The sequence below is a fragment of the Labrus bergylta genome, chromosome 2 (assembly GCF_963930695.1).
Source record: "Labrus bergylta chromosome 2, fLabBer1.1, whole genome shotgun sequence".
NCBI lineage: Eukaryota > Metazoa > Chordata > Actinopteri > Labriformes > Labridae > Labrus > Labrus bergylta.
In genome coordinates this window covers 30,447,588-30,460,087 of record NC_089196.1, presented here as the reverse complement: position 1 = coordinate 30,460,087, position 12,500 = coordinate 30,447,588, and the positions used below count along the sequence as shown (strand labels likewise).

Here is a 12,500-nt window from a genome sequence, read left to right as displayed (position 1 = left end):
GTTTTGAGGCCCATCCATGGTGATGGCCATTTTGTAAATTCTGACTCAATCAAACTTTTGTTCAAACTAAAGAAAGGCAAATAGCCGGAGCTGAGGCCGCTGCAAGTACCAGATGTGCTCGGGTGGTCGAATCGGGTCGGGGTCCTTTCCCCTGCGTTTGTATGATGATGTAGCAACGTTGTGATTGGCTGCCAGAGAGTCGGAGAGAGAGATCAATGTCTCCTCATGAAAGAGGAAAGAAGTCAAACACACAGCGTCCAAACTGCCTTAAACGTTACACGGTTGAGTCCAAGTCTGAACATATTTACATGCCAAAATTCAATCTTTGCAACGGCGCCACCTACTGGTAACAGGCAGTAAGCCTCGGGTAACATGTTACACACGTCTAACATCAAATGTGCTTTCACTTATTGCTGTGACAGTTTAAACCATTGTTCGGGCTGCTTGTGTATTTCTTGATAAAAAGTCTCCACAGATTCATGGCGTCCATTGTTCATCCATATTCTCCATTTGAAGACACACAAAAACTACATGTCCAACAAACAGCCAATCACAATCTGCTACATCATCATACAAACGCACAGACCCCGAGCAGATCTGGTACCTCCACCGGCCTTAAGCCTTCTACACATAGCGGCTGCCTGCAGTCAGATTGGCCACGCCTCTAATTGTGCATCGCTTGTATCCATAAAATCAAAGCGGGTGGGTCACAAAACCATTAACCCCCCCAGTATGCCAGTAAATACATCTACCAATCAGAGCAAAATGTTTTTTTTCTACCAGGCTGTAAACATGTTTTTATTCCTGCTGTCAAAATAGACATTTTTAAAATGGGGTGTGTATGGGAAGACATCTACTGGACAGCTTCTCTTAAAATCTAATATTCTACCTTTAACTACTTTTCATCGCTGTCTGACATTATCCCGCTGTCTTCTTCTTTAGCCAATTAACTCTTCATGTTATCCTCGTTCTTGTCACAAGCACAACCAGGAGGAATCATGAAGTCGACATGAGGTGAGTGAAAATGGAAGGGGAATCTAAAGAGCCCCATATTTATGAGTGAAATGTTAATATATGGCACCAATTTTTCCAGGATACATTGTTTTGTCCCAGCCCTCGTCAGCAGTGATGTGTAGTAAATGTGTAGTAAATGTGTAGTAAATGTGTAGTAAATTGTAGTGAATGCAATCCAATCTTGCAAAGCATGGTCTTCTAAAATGTAATCGAACATTTCTACTTTCTCAGATATCACCCTGGATGCTTAGCCAACACTGTATAATGGACTCTGGAGTTAAAGTACCAGTAATGATGCATAGGGAAGGAGGTGTCTTATTTCTCTTTAGAGGATCTTTGCGTTTAGGGCAAAGCACAGAGAGAGAGAGAGAGAGAGAGGAAAGGAGAGAGGTTAAAGGCTCAGAGAGAACGAGAGCAGAGGAGGAAGGGAAATGGGTGGAAAGAGGCTTATAAAAAATGAGGCAGGTATCGGCAGGAGATTGATATCTCAGACATGTAGAAGAGAGGGGGAGGGGGGGAACAAAATGAGGGAGAGACAGGTGAAGAAATGTGATAATGGAAAAGAAGGAGAGAAGAGCAGATGAGAGAGACAAGATGTGAGGCAAATAAGTAGAAATCCAAAGTGGGGGGAACATCTTGAAAATGGAATTGAAGGGAAAGAGGAGAAGGTGAGTGTGAGCGCGTGAGATAGACGGAGAGGGGGAGGAGGTCTACAGCCCGTTTCTTCATGTGGGGGGGGGGGGGGGGGGGTAAATCAATACTGGTTGGCCTGGGAAGAGAAGTGATGCATTAGCTGGAGAAAAGGCCACTCAGTGTCTGCTATACTGCAGCGGGAAAGCATGTGTGTGTGTGTGTGTGTGTGTGTGTGTGTGTGTGTGTGTGTGTGTGTGTGTGTGTGTGTGTGTGTGTGTGTGTGTTCACAAGCTTGCATTGGCCATCTGATATCCTTCAATTTGAGTGCTCTCTCTTTCTGAGCTTCTAGCTCGCTATCTCACAACATTTAACCCTTCCCTTCACTCCTCCTTTCCTCTCCTCTCCTTTCCTCTCCTCTCCTCTCTTCTTTCCTTCACTCCTCCTCTCTTCTCCTCCCTTCTTCCCTTCACTCCTCCTTTCCTCTCCTCTCCTCTCTTCTCCTCCCTTCTTCCCTTCACTCCTCCTCTCTTCTCCTCTCTTCCCTTCTTCCCTTCACTCCTCCTCTCTTCTCCTCCCTTCTTCCCTTCACTCCTCCTCTCTTCTCCTCTCCTCCCTTCTTCCCTTCATTCCTCCTCTCTTCTCCCTTCTTCCCTTCACTCATCCTCTCCTCTCCTCTATTGGCCAGGTTATTATGACTCTCCTTTAGATGCCCAGCTGCCTCAGCATATTTTCAGCCAAACTTCCCTTTAAAATGAAGAGATTTACTTGCTTACAGTAATTGCCAGTTATAAAAGGCGTGGGGAAGTTAAATACAACCCTGATGTATCGCGTACCATTAAATGTTCATATTTTTATGGTGTTACAGTAACATCCATCGAAGCAACTAAAAGCTGACAAGCACATTAGATGGAAGTCAAGCAAACACTTTGAACAAGTCACTACTTTAATAACAGACGTCTCTCCAATTTCAATCCACCAGAGTCCCATTTCCACTGGAACTGCCTGTTTCTGTACTTTTTAAACATTTCCAATAGAGATAACTGCTGCCTTGTAGATTAGTCTACTCCATCTTCAAAAAAAATGTATGTAAACTTTATATAACCCGAAAAAAAACTTGAAATTAAGAATCTCTTTTTCAAGAGTGTCCTGGCCTAAAACCAGCAGCAGCACAGTTAGTTTTCTACAAAGCATGAGCAGCCATACATACAATAATAATGCATGATAAAAGACAAGTGAAAGAGATAATATTTGTCCTAAATCATCGATATATCTACAGACAGATGTTCCTGCCTGCAAATCATTCAAATCCCAAAAATGTGGGTTGCTTGTTTTTTGTTGCTTTATTTTTCTAAAATTGGGCAAACTAAGATATTATTATAACCACTTTGTTTTCTTCTTCTGCATTCTATTATTGTTTTGTATAACATCATATAAAAAAAAAAGAATAATGATGTAAGAAATGAACTATGTTTGGATTGCCCAATAAACACGAAGTTGAAAAAAAGAATCCCCTCACAGTAGAGATGTACATGATAAGTCACCTAAACTTTTAAACGCTGTTACCCTCGTCTACACCAGAACTATTTGTTGGTATAATTAATGATTACTTTTTTTAAATTCAGCCCTGTGATGCTGGATAAATGTTGCGTCGAAGCTGTAATACAGCCACCAGCCACCAGGGCTTTAGCTCCGGTTTATTCCTACTGCCATAATGCTCTACTATCCAGATGTAAACCAGCACAGTGGATGGATGACATCTTGTAGCATGGAAGGGTTTGGGAATATTGTGATCAAGAAATGAAGTTGTGTTCAGGCTGTGTCAGGATCAACAAGAGCTACGTTTAACCACATTCAGCACAAGCATGTAAGTGTTATCCTGCATGGAGGACTGAAGGCTTTAAAAGCATCCAATTAGATCAGTCCATTAAGTTTTAAGTCTGTTTTGTACTTTGCTTCATGTAAAGGGAGCTGCTGCCAACTTAAACGCCTTTTTCCCCAGTTCAGTCCTGACCTTTGAGGCAGTCCAAAAAGTTTCAGGCATAGCTATAGTTAGGAGAGAGTGCATATTAGCTATAGAGTTATAATTAATGCACTCTTTTAAGTATTCTTTATCACATTTAAAGAGGACATATTGTGAAAAATCCACTTGTACAGTGTATTTGAACATATATTTGGGTAACCTGAGGGTCTACAGACCCACAAAATGTGAAATAAATCCATCCAGTCCTTTGTTTGTGGTCTGCATAAGTGATTATGGCAAAAAAAAAAAAAAAAATCCCCTCCCCTCCTCTGGTATCTCCACCCATGGACTCCACCCCCAGCCTAGAACAAAACTTTTGCGCAGGTCGGGCAATTTTATTCTCGCTGGCGAAGGAGTGATGTCTACGGGGAAAACTCAGGGGGAGGGGGGGGGGGGGGTCTTTGCATTTAAAGAGACACACACACAAAACGGAGCGTTCTGAGAGAGCTGGTATATACAGGGTCACAAACCTCCTCTGATGCTTGATTCATGTTATATTTTGAACAAATCACAGCACAGATGTTTCATTTAGACCACAGGGGGACTGTTTGAAAAGGAGGAGAAGGGGGGATAATATGTCCTCTTTAATATCAATATTGAATAATGTTATTGCATATTTTTCTCAGAATGTGCTGGCCGAGTGCACACTGAGAAGGACAGATGCTGGAAGTCCACTCAGCACATCACCTCAGCTTTGTACCCTATGATGAAGCAATACAGAAAAAAACTGAGAGAGAGAGAGAGAGAGAAGGACGGGTTCGGTCAGCACTCAGAGCAAAGCCAATTAGAGGTATGGATGTGCTGGACGAGGGCCATACAGCGTGCAAAGAGAGAGAGAGAGGAGAAAGGGAATGACAGAGAGAAGAGAGTGGTCAGCAAAACAGCAACCCATCAAAGTTGATATCAGAGAGCCCGAGAACCAAGAGATAAAGTCTGTCTGTGTGCACAATGTGTGTGCGTGTGAGACAAATGGTTGATAATCATGACATGTGTTACACTTTATCTGCAGCCGCCATGACACTCATCAGTAGCCCTCTTTATCACTAAATTACCCAGCTGTGCTCTTATCTGAGGATTTGCTCCTTTAATCTTTTCCCTCTCCTCAGCTTTCCTCATGTGAATGTGAAGTATATCCCTGATAAAAAAGGGCTTAGCTCCTTCGATCTCACTTGAGACAGGTTTTATACAAACGTGTTTGTATTGCCCCGACAATCTGTTAACATGAATAGACTGAATCTTTTGAATATTTTAAACACCCTGCGGTCCATTATTGAAATGCTATGCCTGCCCCACAAAGGACTGGTATCTTTGCTGTCGCCGAACTGCTCTAAAAAAACACTATGCCTACCAAAATCCAAACTTTAAATAAATGATTTAAAGGTCACATATTATCCTCCTTTTGTAAAAGTTAAAATAAGTCTCAGAGCTCCTCAAAACGTGTGTGAAGTTTCTTGTTCTAAATCCACTCTGATCCTGTATTTGATCATGTCTATAAACCCCTCTACTTCAGCCCTGCTCAGAACAGGCTGTTTCTGTGTCTGTACCTTTAAATATGCAAATGAGCTGTGTCTGACCACGCCCCCTCTCTGGAAGAGGATGTGACTTGGGCTTTCTTGCATCATGCCTGATCAAGAACAGTGAGAAGGCAGACTAAGAGGGCAGAAAAAACACCTAGCTGTCGGAGTGTCACCCACCTGGGGGAGGGGCTACTGCCCTTTGTGATGTCATGAAGGGAAAATCTCCAAAACGGCCTGTTTGAGCACACATTTTCTGAAAAGTGGAGCAGGCAAAAGACAGAAAGGATGGACTTTTCTCATTATTTGTTTTTTTTTCCAACAGACTAGGGTCACATATTAGTGTTAGAAAAACATGGTCAAGTGTATTTTGTAAAATATCTGACTTTTAAGTCTGTATTGGATGTACAAAAGCGTGCATCATGGTGCTCTTATCTTTTTTTTTTATTGATGTTGTGTTTTTAAAGGCTTTACATGTTATTTTTCACACTTAAATGTAGAAATCACGTATATCCTGTGAAAATAACTCTGTGAGTCATGACTGTCTACAATGGGTGTAACACCCGAGTCCCACTGTCTGTGATGTTTTCAGAGTTTTCAGAGTCCTAACTTCAGTTTGTTTACATCGCCAGGACGGCCGGCTGACTCCTCCCCTCGTGTATAAAAGTTGTTTAATTGAGGGACTAGAGAAAAGAAGAATAACATACTGTACTCACTGCTTAACTGTGTTTCTAGATCACGCTCATTTCAGGTAAATTTACATGCAGTGTGAAGATACCAGCAGAATAAAGATCACTAGCATTAGCATGCTAACACAACAATGCAGTGCGAGTTGTTTTGGTTTCATGCTGGTGCTCAAGGGCGACATCTGCTGGATCTAAAAAATTGCATATAAAGCCTTTAAACAAACACAGGAAGGTGGTCTTCTAGCTGTAAACTTTCTGTCTTGCAAACCAACATTATTTTTCCGGCTCAAGTAAAAAAAAAAACAAGAATATAGCAGTGAGTTTTAGTCTGTGTGCAGGAAGAAAAACTTCTGTCACAAGAACAAAAACACCGAGCTCAACAACAACAACACACTTCTACTAAACTAGCTGTCAGAGAGCTAAACAACAACGTACTGTACTGTATTAAACTAACTGTCAGAGAGCCCCGGCGCTGCAGACATCCAAGACTCATTTTAGCTCTACAGACCTATGAGGAGACACTCCATGCAAACAGCAGGCTTGACTTAAAACACCACCAGCTCCACAATCTGTAATCCAGACTATATAGACTGATAGACTGATATGTTGACGGCAACATGCGTCATATCAAATGTAGAGATTTGATCGATAATCTGTAAAATACCAACAAACTGAAAATGACTGCAGTGTTATCTGAAACATGCAAGTTGTCACATTCTGTCAATTCTCAATTCTGCCACAGCAACACTAAATAATATGAACATGAATATGATAACCCAGTTACATTTTAATAGTAGTAACTAGTAACTGTAGCTACTTACTAATTTTCAGTAACGTGCCCAACACTGGTTATATTTCAACACTTGACTGTGTCAAACTATTTTGGCTTTTTACTGATCTGTATTATGCTGATGGTATATTAACATGAACAACTAACATTACATGGAAATGTTGATAACTGCAGCTTAATCAACTGAAGGTCAACAACACAGCAAACACATCTGTAAGCTGAGAGATGAACTAAGTGTGTGAACTGATCTTAAACAAGGTTAACCACATTTAAACGATACAGTTACAATGTTTACATAGACATAAATAGATTGAGTCAATGCTACACAATCCTGCAAAAAAATAGCTTATAAAAATAAGTTTTGACTTATTTGTAACCTGCTTTAAAAAGAAATGCAAACCTTGGCCATATTAGGAGCTGTACAGATAGATAGATAGATACTTTATTGATACCGAGGGAAATTCAAATACTGATCCCGAGGGAAATTCAGCCTCCGTTCAGTCACATAAAACAACACGAAGTGAACGTTTCTTCACAGCTGCTTTCTCTAAACGTTGTTATAGGCATTCTAGTATCAATTTAAAGTGATTCTTTTTCATACTGTTACAGCTTTGAATGCATGTTTTACATCTATTTATCACTAAAACTGCTCTTACAAGCTTATCTTTGTCTTGTACACATGAATAACTTCACCCATCATTACTACCTGTTATCACCTAAGTAACCATAAAGTGTTCACTTTGGACTTTCTGTGAAATGTTTATCTCAGCCTTTACATGCTTAGATATAACGTGAGACTTGCCCTGTGCAGTATAAGGTACACTGAGATTGCACTTACACAATCTGTACCTGTTGATATGCAGGATGTGTGAATGAATTGAAAGCACTTTGAACAGCTACTGAAGTCTGTTTGGATCATCTGGTTAACTCCTGTACGGTCAAGAATCATTGAGTCTCAGTGTTTAATCATTAAAAGCACCCCAAATGTGAAAGCAAATATGGATTTCTACAATTCTGTGACTGGAAGTAATATTTTAATCATATCACATGATCCTCATCTGCTGATAAAGATCATATGATTTTTTCCAAACAGCTCCAGATCAGCTTCATTGTTGCCAAGGAGGAGATATCCCCTAATGACTCTGAATAAAATGGATACCACAGGCTTCAAAATGTGTGAATTAAAGGGATCTATGTCATGTGACTGGTAAATGAGTTAAAAAAAAATGACAACAATAGTAAAGAAAAATGAGTAAAACATGTGAACATGTACAAATACAAGACTTAACATTCACTGTTTTTGATGACTATTGATGTATTTGGGTGACTATTTGTGTTTTTCTTTGTAATACAACAGAACTAAAACAGCAACATCTCCATGAATGGCGTCCAAATGGGTGATACTTTTTTGCTACCAAGTGTTTCAAAACGAAATAATTGTCTGATTTTTAATGATCGATGGTATTGGAAAGCAACAAAGCTTTAAAAAAAACTACAGATTTTCTGTTAATTTTTAGAGAGAGAGTAATGGTGGTCGGCCATCTCTCATAGAGGTAACACTGTCTAAAATTGCAAAAATGTATTTAGAAAATGTAGACAGTGTGCAGAAGTTTGCTTGCATTGTTGGTAATAAAAAAAAAAGACATTGCCCAGTATCGTATGCCTTCTTTTTTGTTGGTATCCAAACTGGAATCAATATTGTTTGATTTTTTTCTCGTATCGTATTGAAGTGACAACCTCAACCCCCCTATAGTATCAATAAACCGTTGAATAACCTTTGGTACCTGACAGGAGACACAATTATAGTCTTGTACTAGTTCTTGTTTGTTTATTTATTCATAGTTTAATAATTAAAGCTATACTTTTGTACACAGAGTCTATCAAAGTCAAATTCCTCGTATGTGTCAATAAAGCTGATTCTGACTATTTCTGATCGACTCCTGGTGTTGACGGGTGCATGGGCGTGCTTTCATCAAAAATAATCAAAGAGGAAACACAAATGTACAGTCCACTCGAAAGGCAAAACATGAATCACGAAGAATACCCCTAGGAAGAGAGGAAATATACTGTCATGGCCGCTGATAATGTAGTCATGCTTTTTAAACAAGCACATGTAGAAGGAGCCATTTAGGGCCCCTATGGCTCAGGGCCTTAAGGCATGTGAATGGTCCATGACAGAGTGAGCATTTGTGCAAGTGATGCTCCTCTGACAGACTCAAGAAAGGTAAAAAAAAGAAAGGAATCACACATCTATAATTTAAAACAATATGCAAACATGTGTCCCTCAGAGTCTATATACATTAGGCTGTTCAGTATTTGCATGAGGCTCACTCTCTCTCTTTTTTTAAAGTGTGAACACATATCCAGCTCAGGATCAAATGCAAATTATGAGTCAGTATCTGCAGAGCAACCAGATAGCAGGAGCAGAGCCTCCGGCTAAACTTGTTGATGTCACGCCTCCCCCTCAGTAGAAATCAGCTCCTCATTCAAATTCACACACCGACGCTCTTGGAAACACAACGAGCTCATTGAAACGGGGCCAAACAAGCCTTCCTATCACCTGCTCTGTCATATGTTTTGTAAATCTACAGGTGCTTTTTTTTTACAGGTACAGGGGGGGGGGGGACCGAGGGGACGTGCGCTTTTTTTTTTCTCCTTCTAGCAACAGGAACGCAGCCTGTAGCACGGCGGTGTATCAGCCTGCCCGTCATGGTCTCATTCATTACAGCCACAACCTGCGTTTAACTCACCCCGAGCCTCCTCTGGACCCTCCGCAAATACTCTTCCATGTCGGCCTGCGTCGCTACGGCGTCGCTGCAGATCTCTCCATAGAACCAAGTTTCGACAATAAGGGGCTTGCTGGTGTGCGTGAGTCTGTTGTGTTCGTGTGTGTGTGTGTGTGTGTGCGTGTGTGTGTGTTATTCTCTCCGCTCGCGAGTCTCCCGCTGCGCTCGCACTGCAGCACTCTCTGCCGCTGTGGGTCCTCCCCTCCTCTCCGGGGTGAACCCTCCACACCGAGCGGTGGGTGTGACGGGAGGAAGAGGAGATCCGAGGAGGCGTGCGCCGCGATTCAACCGCGCTCCCTGCGGTATAGATACAGACCCCCCCCCCCCCCAACGGCCCTCACACACACATGAGCACAAACACACCTATCCTATACCCTGTGAAGTACATAGCCTCAGCGTCCACCAATGAAAAACACGTACTGCATGATGGGAATGATAAACAGCAGCGATCCAGCACCACGGACAGCGGACAGCACCCTTTCACCCTTTCACTGCCGGTGGCGTCAGCACCTTCATTATGACAGACAGACACTTTATTGATCCCGAGGGGAAAAGCATCCAGTCGCAGGTTACAAAGACCTTACCCGCGTTTTATTTGTACACATTGTTTTTTTTTTTCAATTTGCCGCATTGTAATCAAAATGCCTTTCTGTGTTGTGTGTGTGTGTGTGTGTGTGTGTGTGTGTTTGTGTGTGTGTGTCTTTGTGTGTGTGTGTGTGTGTGTGTGTTTGTGTGTGTGTCTTTGTGTGTGTGTGTGTGTGTGTGTGTGTGTGTGTTTCTGTGTGTGTGTGTGTGTGTGTGTGTGTGTGTGTGTTTGTGTGTGTGTGTGTTTGTGTGTGTGTGTGTGTGTGTGTGTGTTTGTGTGTGTGTCTTTGTGTGTGTGTGTGTGTGTGTGTGTGTGTTTGTGTGTGTCTGTCTGTGTGTGTGTTTGTGTGTGTGTGAGTGTGTGTGTGTGTGTGTGTGTGTTTGTATGTTTGTGTGTGTGTTTGTGTGTGTGTGAGTGTGTGTGTGTGTGTGTGTGTGTGTGTGTGTGTGTGTGGGTTTGTGTGTCTGTCTGTGTGTGTGTCTGTGTGTGTGTGTGTGTGTGTGTGTGTGTGTTTGTGTGTGTGTTTGTGTGTGTGTGTGTGGAGGGGTTGTAAAACAGATCGAGGGACAGTTTTGTCTTCTTGTTTTCTGTCTACTTTGGTTGTTACTCAGTCGGTTATCTTTCAGGTTAATTAAAGTGCTTCCTGACACACACACACACACACACACACACACACACACACACACACACACACAGAAAGTCAGCCAGACCGAAAACTTTAATATTGAAAATGGACAAGATATTTATCACTGGGTCACGGTTTCCCTGGATGTATCTTTATTTATGTTCCTTGTCTCCTTTATCTTACTTAGCCTGTAAGTGTTCTTTGAAATCACGATTAATCACAGAGTTTTGATTGTCTGTCGTGATTATTGCCATTTTTAGTCGCATGTTTCAAATTCCATTATTTTGCATTTCAAAAAAGTTTTCATCATGCTATTTTTTTTTAATTCTTGTATTATCTTAAGCTTCGGTACTTTATGTCCTGTTTGGATACACTGTAAAAAAAATTAACTGAACTTGAAAGGATAAATTGAGATTAATCCCAAAGGGCAGTCAGTCTGTTCTGAGCAGGGCTGAAATAGAGGGGGTTATAGACATGATCAAATACAGGATCAGAGTGGATTTAGAACAATAAAATTCACACACATGTTTTGAGGAGCTCTGAGACTTATTTAAACTGGTTGAAAAGGAGGAGAATATGTGACCTTTAAATTAAGAGATCGTTGCAAAAAAGAGCTACGCTCTTCTTTTGCTACGATCTCAATGGAATGCATGATTTCCACTTTTCCCAGAGCTCCTCAAACTTGTTTGTTTGATGCAAAGCAAACAAAGCTGGTTTTAGTATTAAATAAAATAAGGAACTTTTGGTAGATTGAATATTACCGCATTAACTTCAAACCAGGGAAAAGGAACGTTAAAGAAAGTTTAAATGTTTGATGTCATAAATTGGATATTTGACTAGTTATCTGAGCTGTCTGGGAGTTTTTCTAAGTGAAATAATCCATCCAAAGGTGCAGAAGTGACGTTCTTTTCAATCACTGTGGCTGTATCTCACTTTTGGTTTAGCTTTCTTGGAAGGACACAGACTTTAAAGATCACATATTATCCTCCTCTTCAACCAGTGTAAATAAGTCTCAGAGCTCCTCTAAACATGTGTGTGAAGTTTCTTGTTCTAAATCCACTCTGATCCTGTATTTGATCATGTCTATAAACCCCTCTATTTCAGCCCTGCTCAGAACAGGCTGTTTCTGTGTCTGTACCTTAAATATGTAAATGAGCTGTGTCTGACCACGCCCCCTCTCAGGAAGGTCTTGGGTGTACTCGATGCTTTCTCGCTCCATATCCTATTGTTTACGGTGAGAAGGCAGGCTCAGAGGGCAGAACAAACACCTAGCTGTGGGAGTGTCACCCACCTGGGGGAGGGGCTACTACCCTTTGTGATGTCATGAAGGGAAAATCTCCAAACGGCCTGTTTGAGCACACATTTTCTGAAAAGTGGAGCAGGCAATAGATGGAGAGGATGGACTTTTCTCTTTATTGAGGGATTTTTAGACAGACTATGGACACATATTAATGTTAGAAAACTATGGCGAAGTGGATTTTGCTAAATATGTGACCTTTAAAGCCTGACTAGACCACTCAGACCAAACTGAATCAGATGGTCTGGTTTACCGGGGACTCCCTGTTTGTGTCACCAGCCATCCCCTTACCTAAAGCTGTCATTTCTAAGTACCACCCCTGATGCCTAGAAACCTAAACAGCTGCACCAGAAATAACTAGAATTTCACAGATTGGGAAAAACAGGGCCAATGCCAATATCGATGTTCTTTTTATCATGTGCGTTGCCGTTAGCCTCCTCCAATGCTGCCATTTTCTTGCATATTTGTTGAAGCAAACAAGTCCGAGTTTGTTCAACAGGTGACTTCATCTGCCCTATAAAACTAATCTTCTGGGAATCAGGAGTGAGG

At 41.3% G+C, this 12,500-nt stretch overlaps 1 protein-coding gene across 5 annotated transcripts in view; it reads right to left on the bottom strand.

Moving 5' to 3' along the window:
- LOC110000756 (uro-adherence factor A) overlaps positions 1-10,302 on the bottom strand; it is a 55,980-nt gene extending 45,678 nt beyond the window's left edge. For 4 of the 5 annotated variants that reach the window (XM_065951434.1, XM_065951443.1, XM_020656110.2 and 1 more), the window contains exon 1: positions 9,408-10,302. In XM_065951434.1, coding sequence (XP_065807506.1) covers positions 9,408-9,446 — 39 coding nt within the window. In that variant the 5' untranslated portion in view covers positions 9,447-10,302. The remainder of the gene's footprint in view (positions 1-9,407) is intronic. The other variant, XM_065951452.1, reaches the window with a different exon arrangement.
- Positions 10,303-12,500: the final 2,198 nt, after the last annotated feature.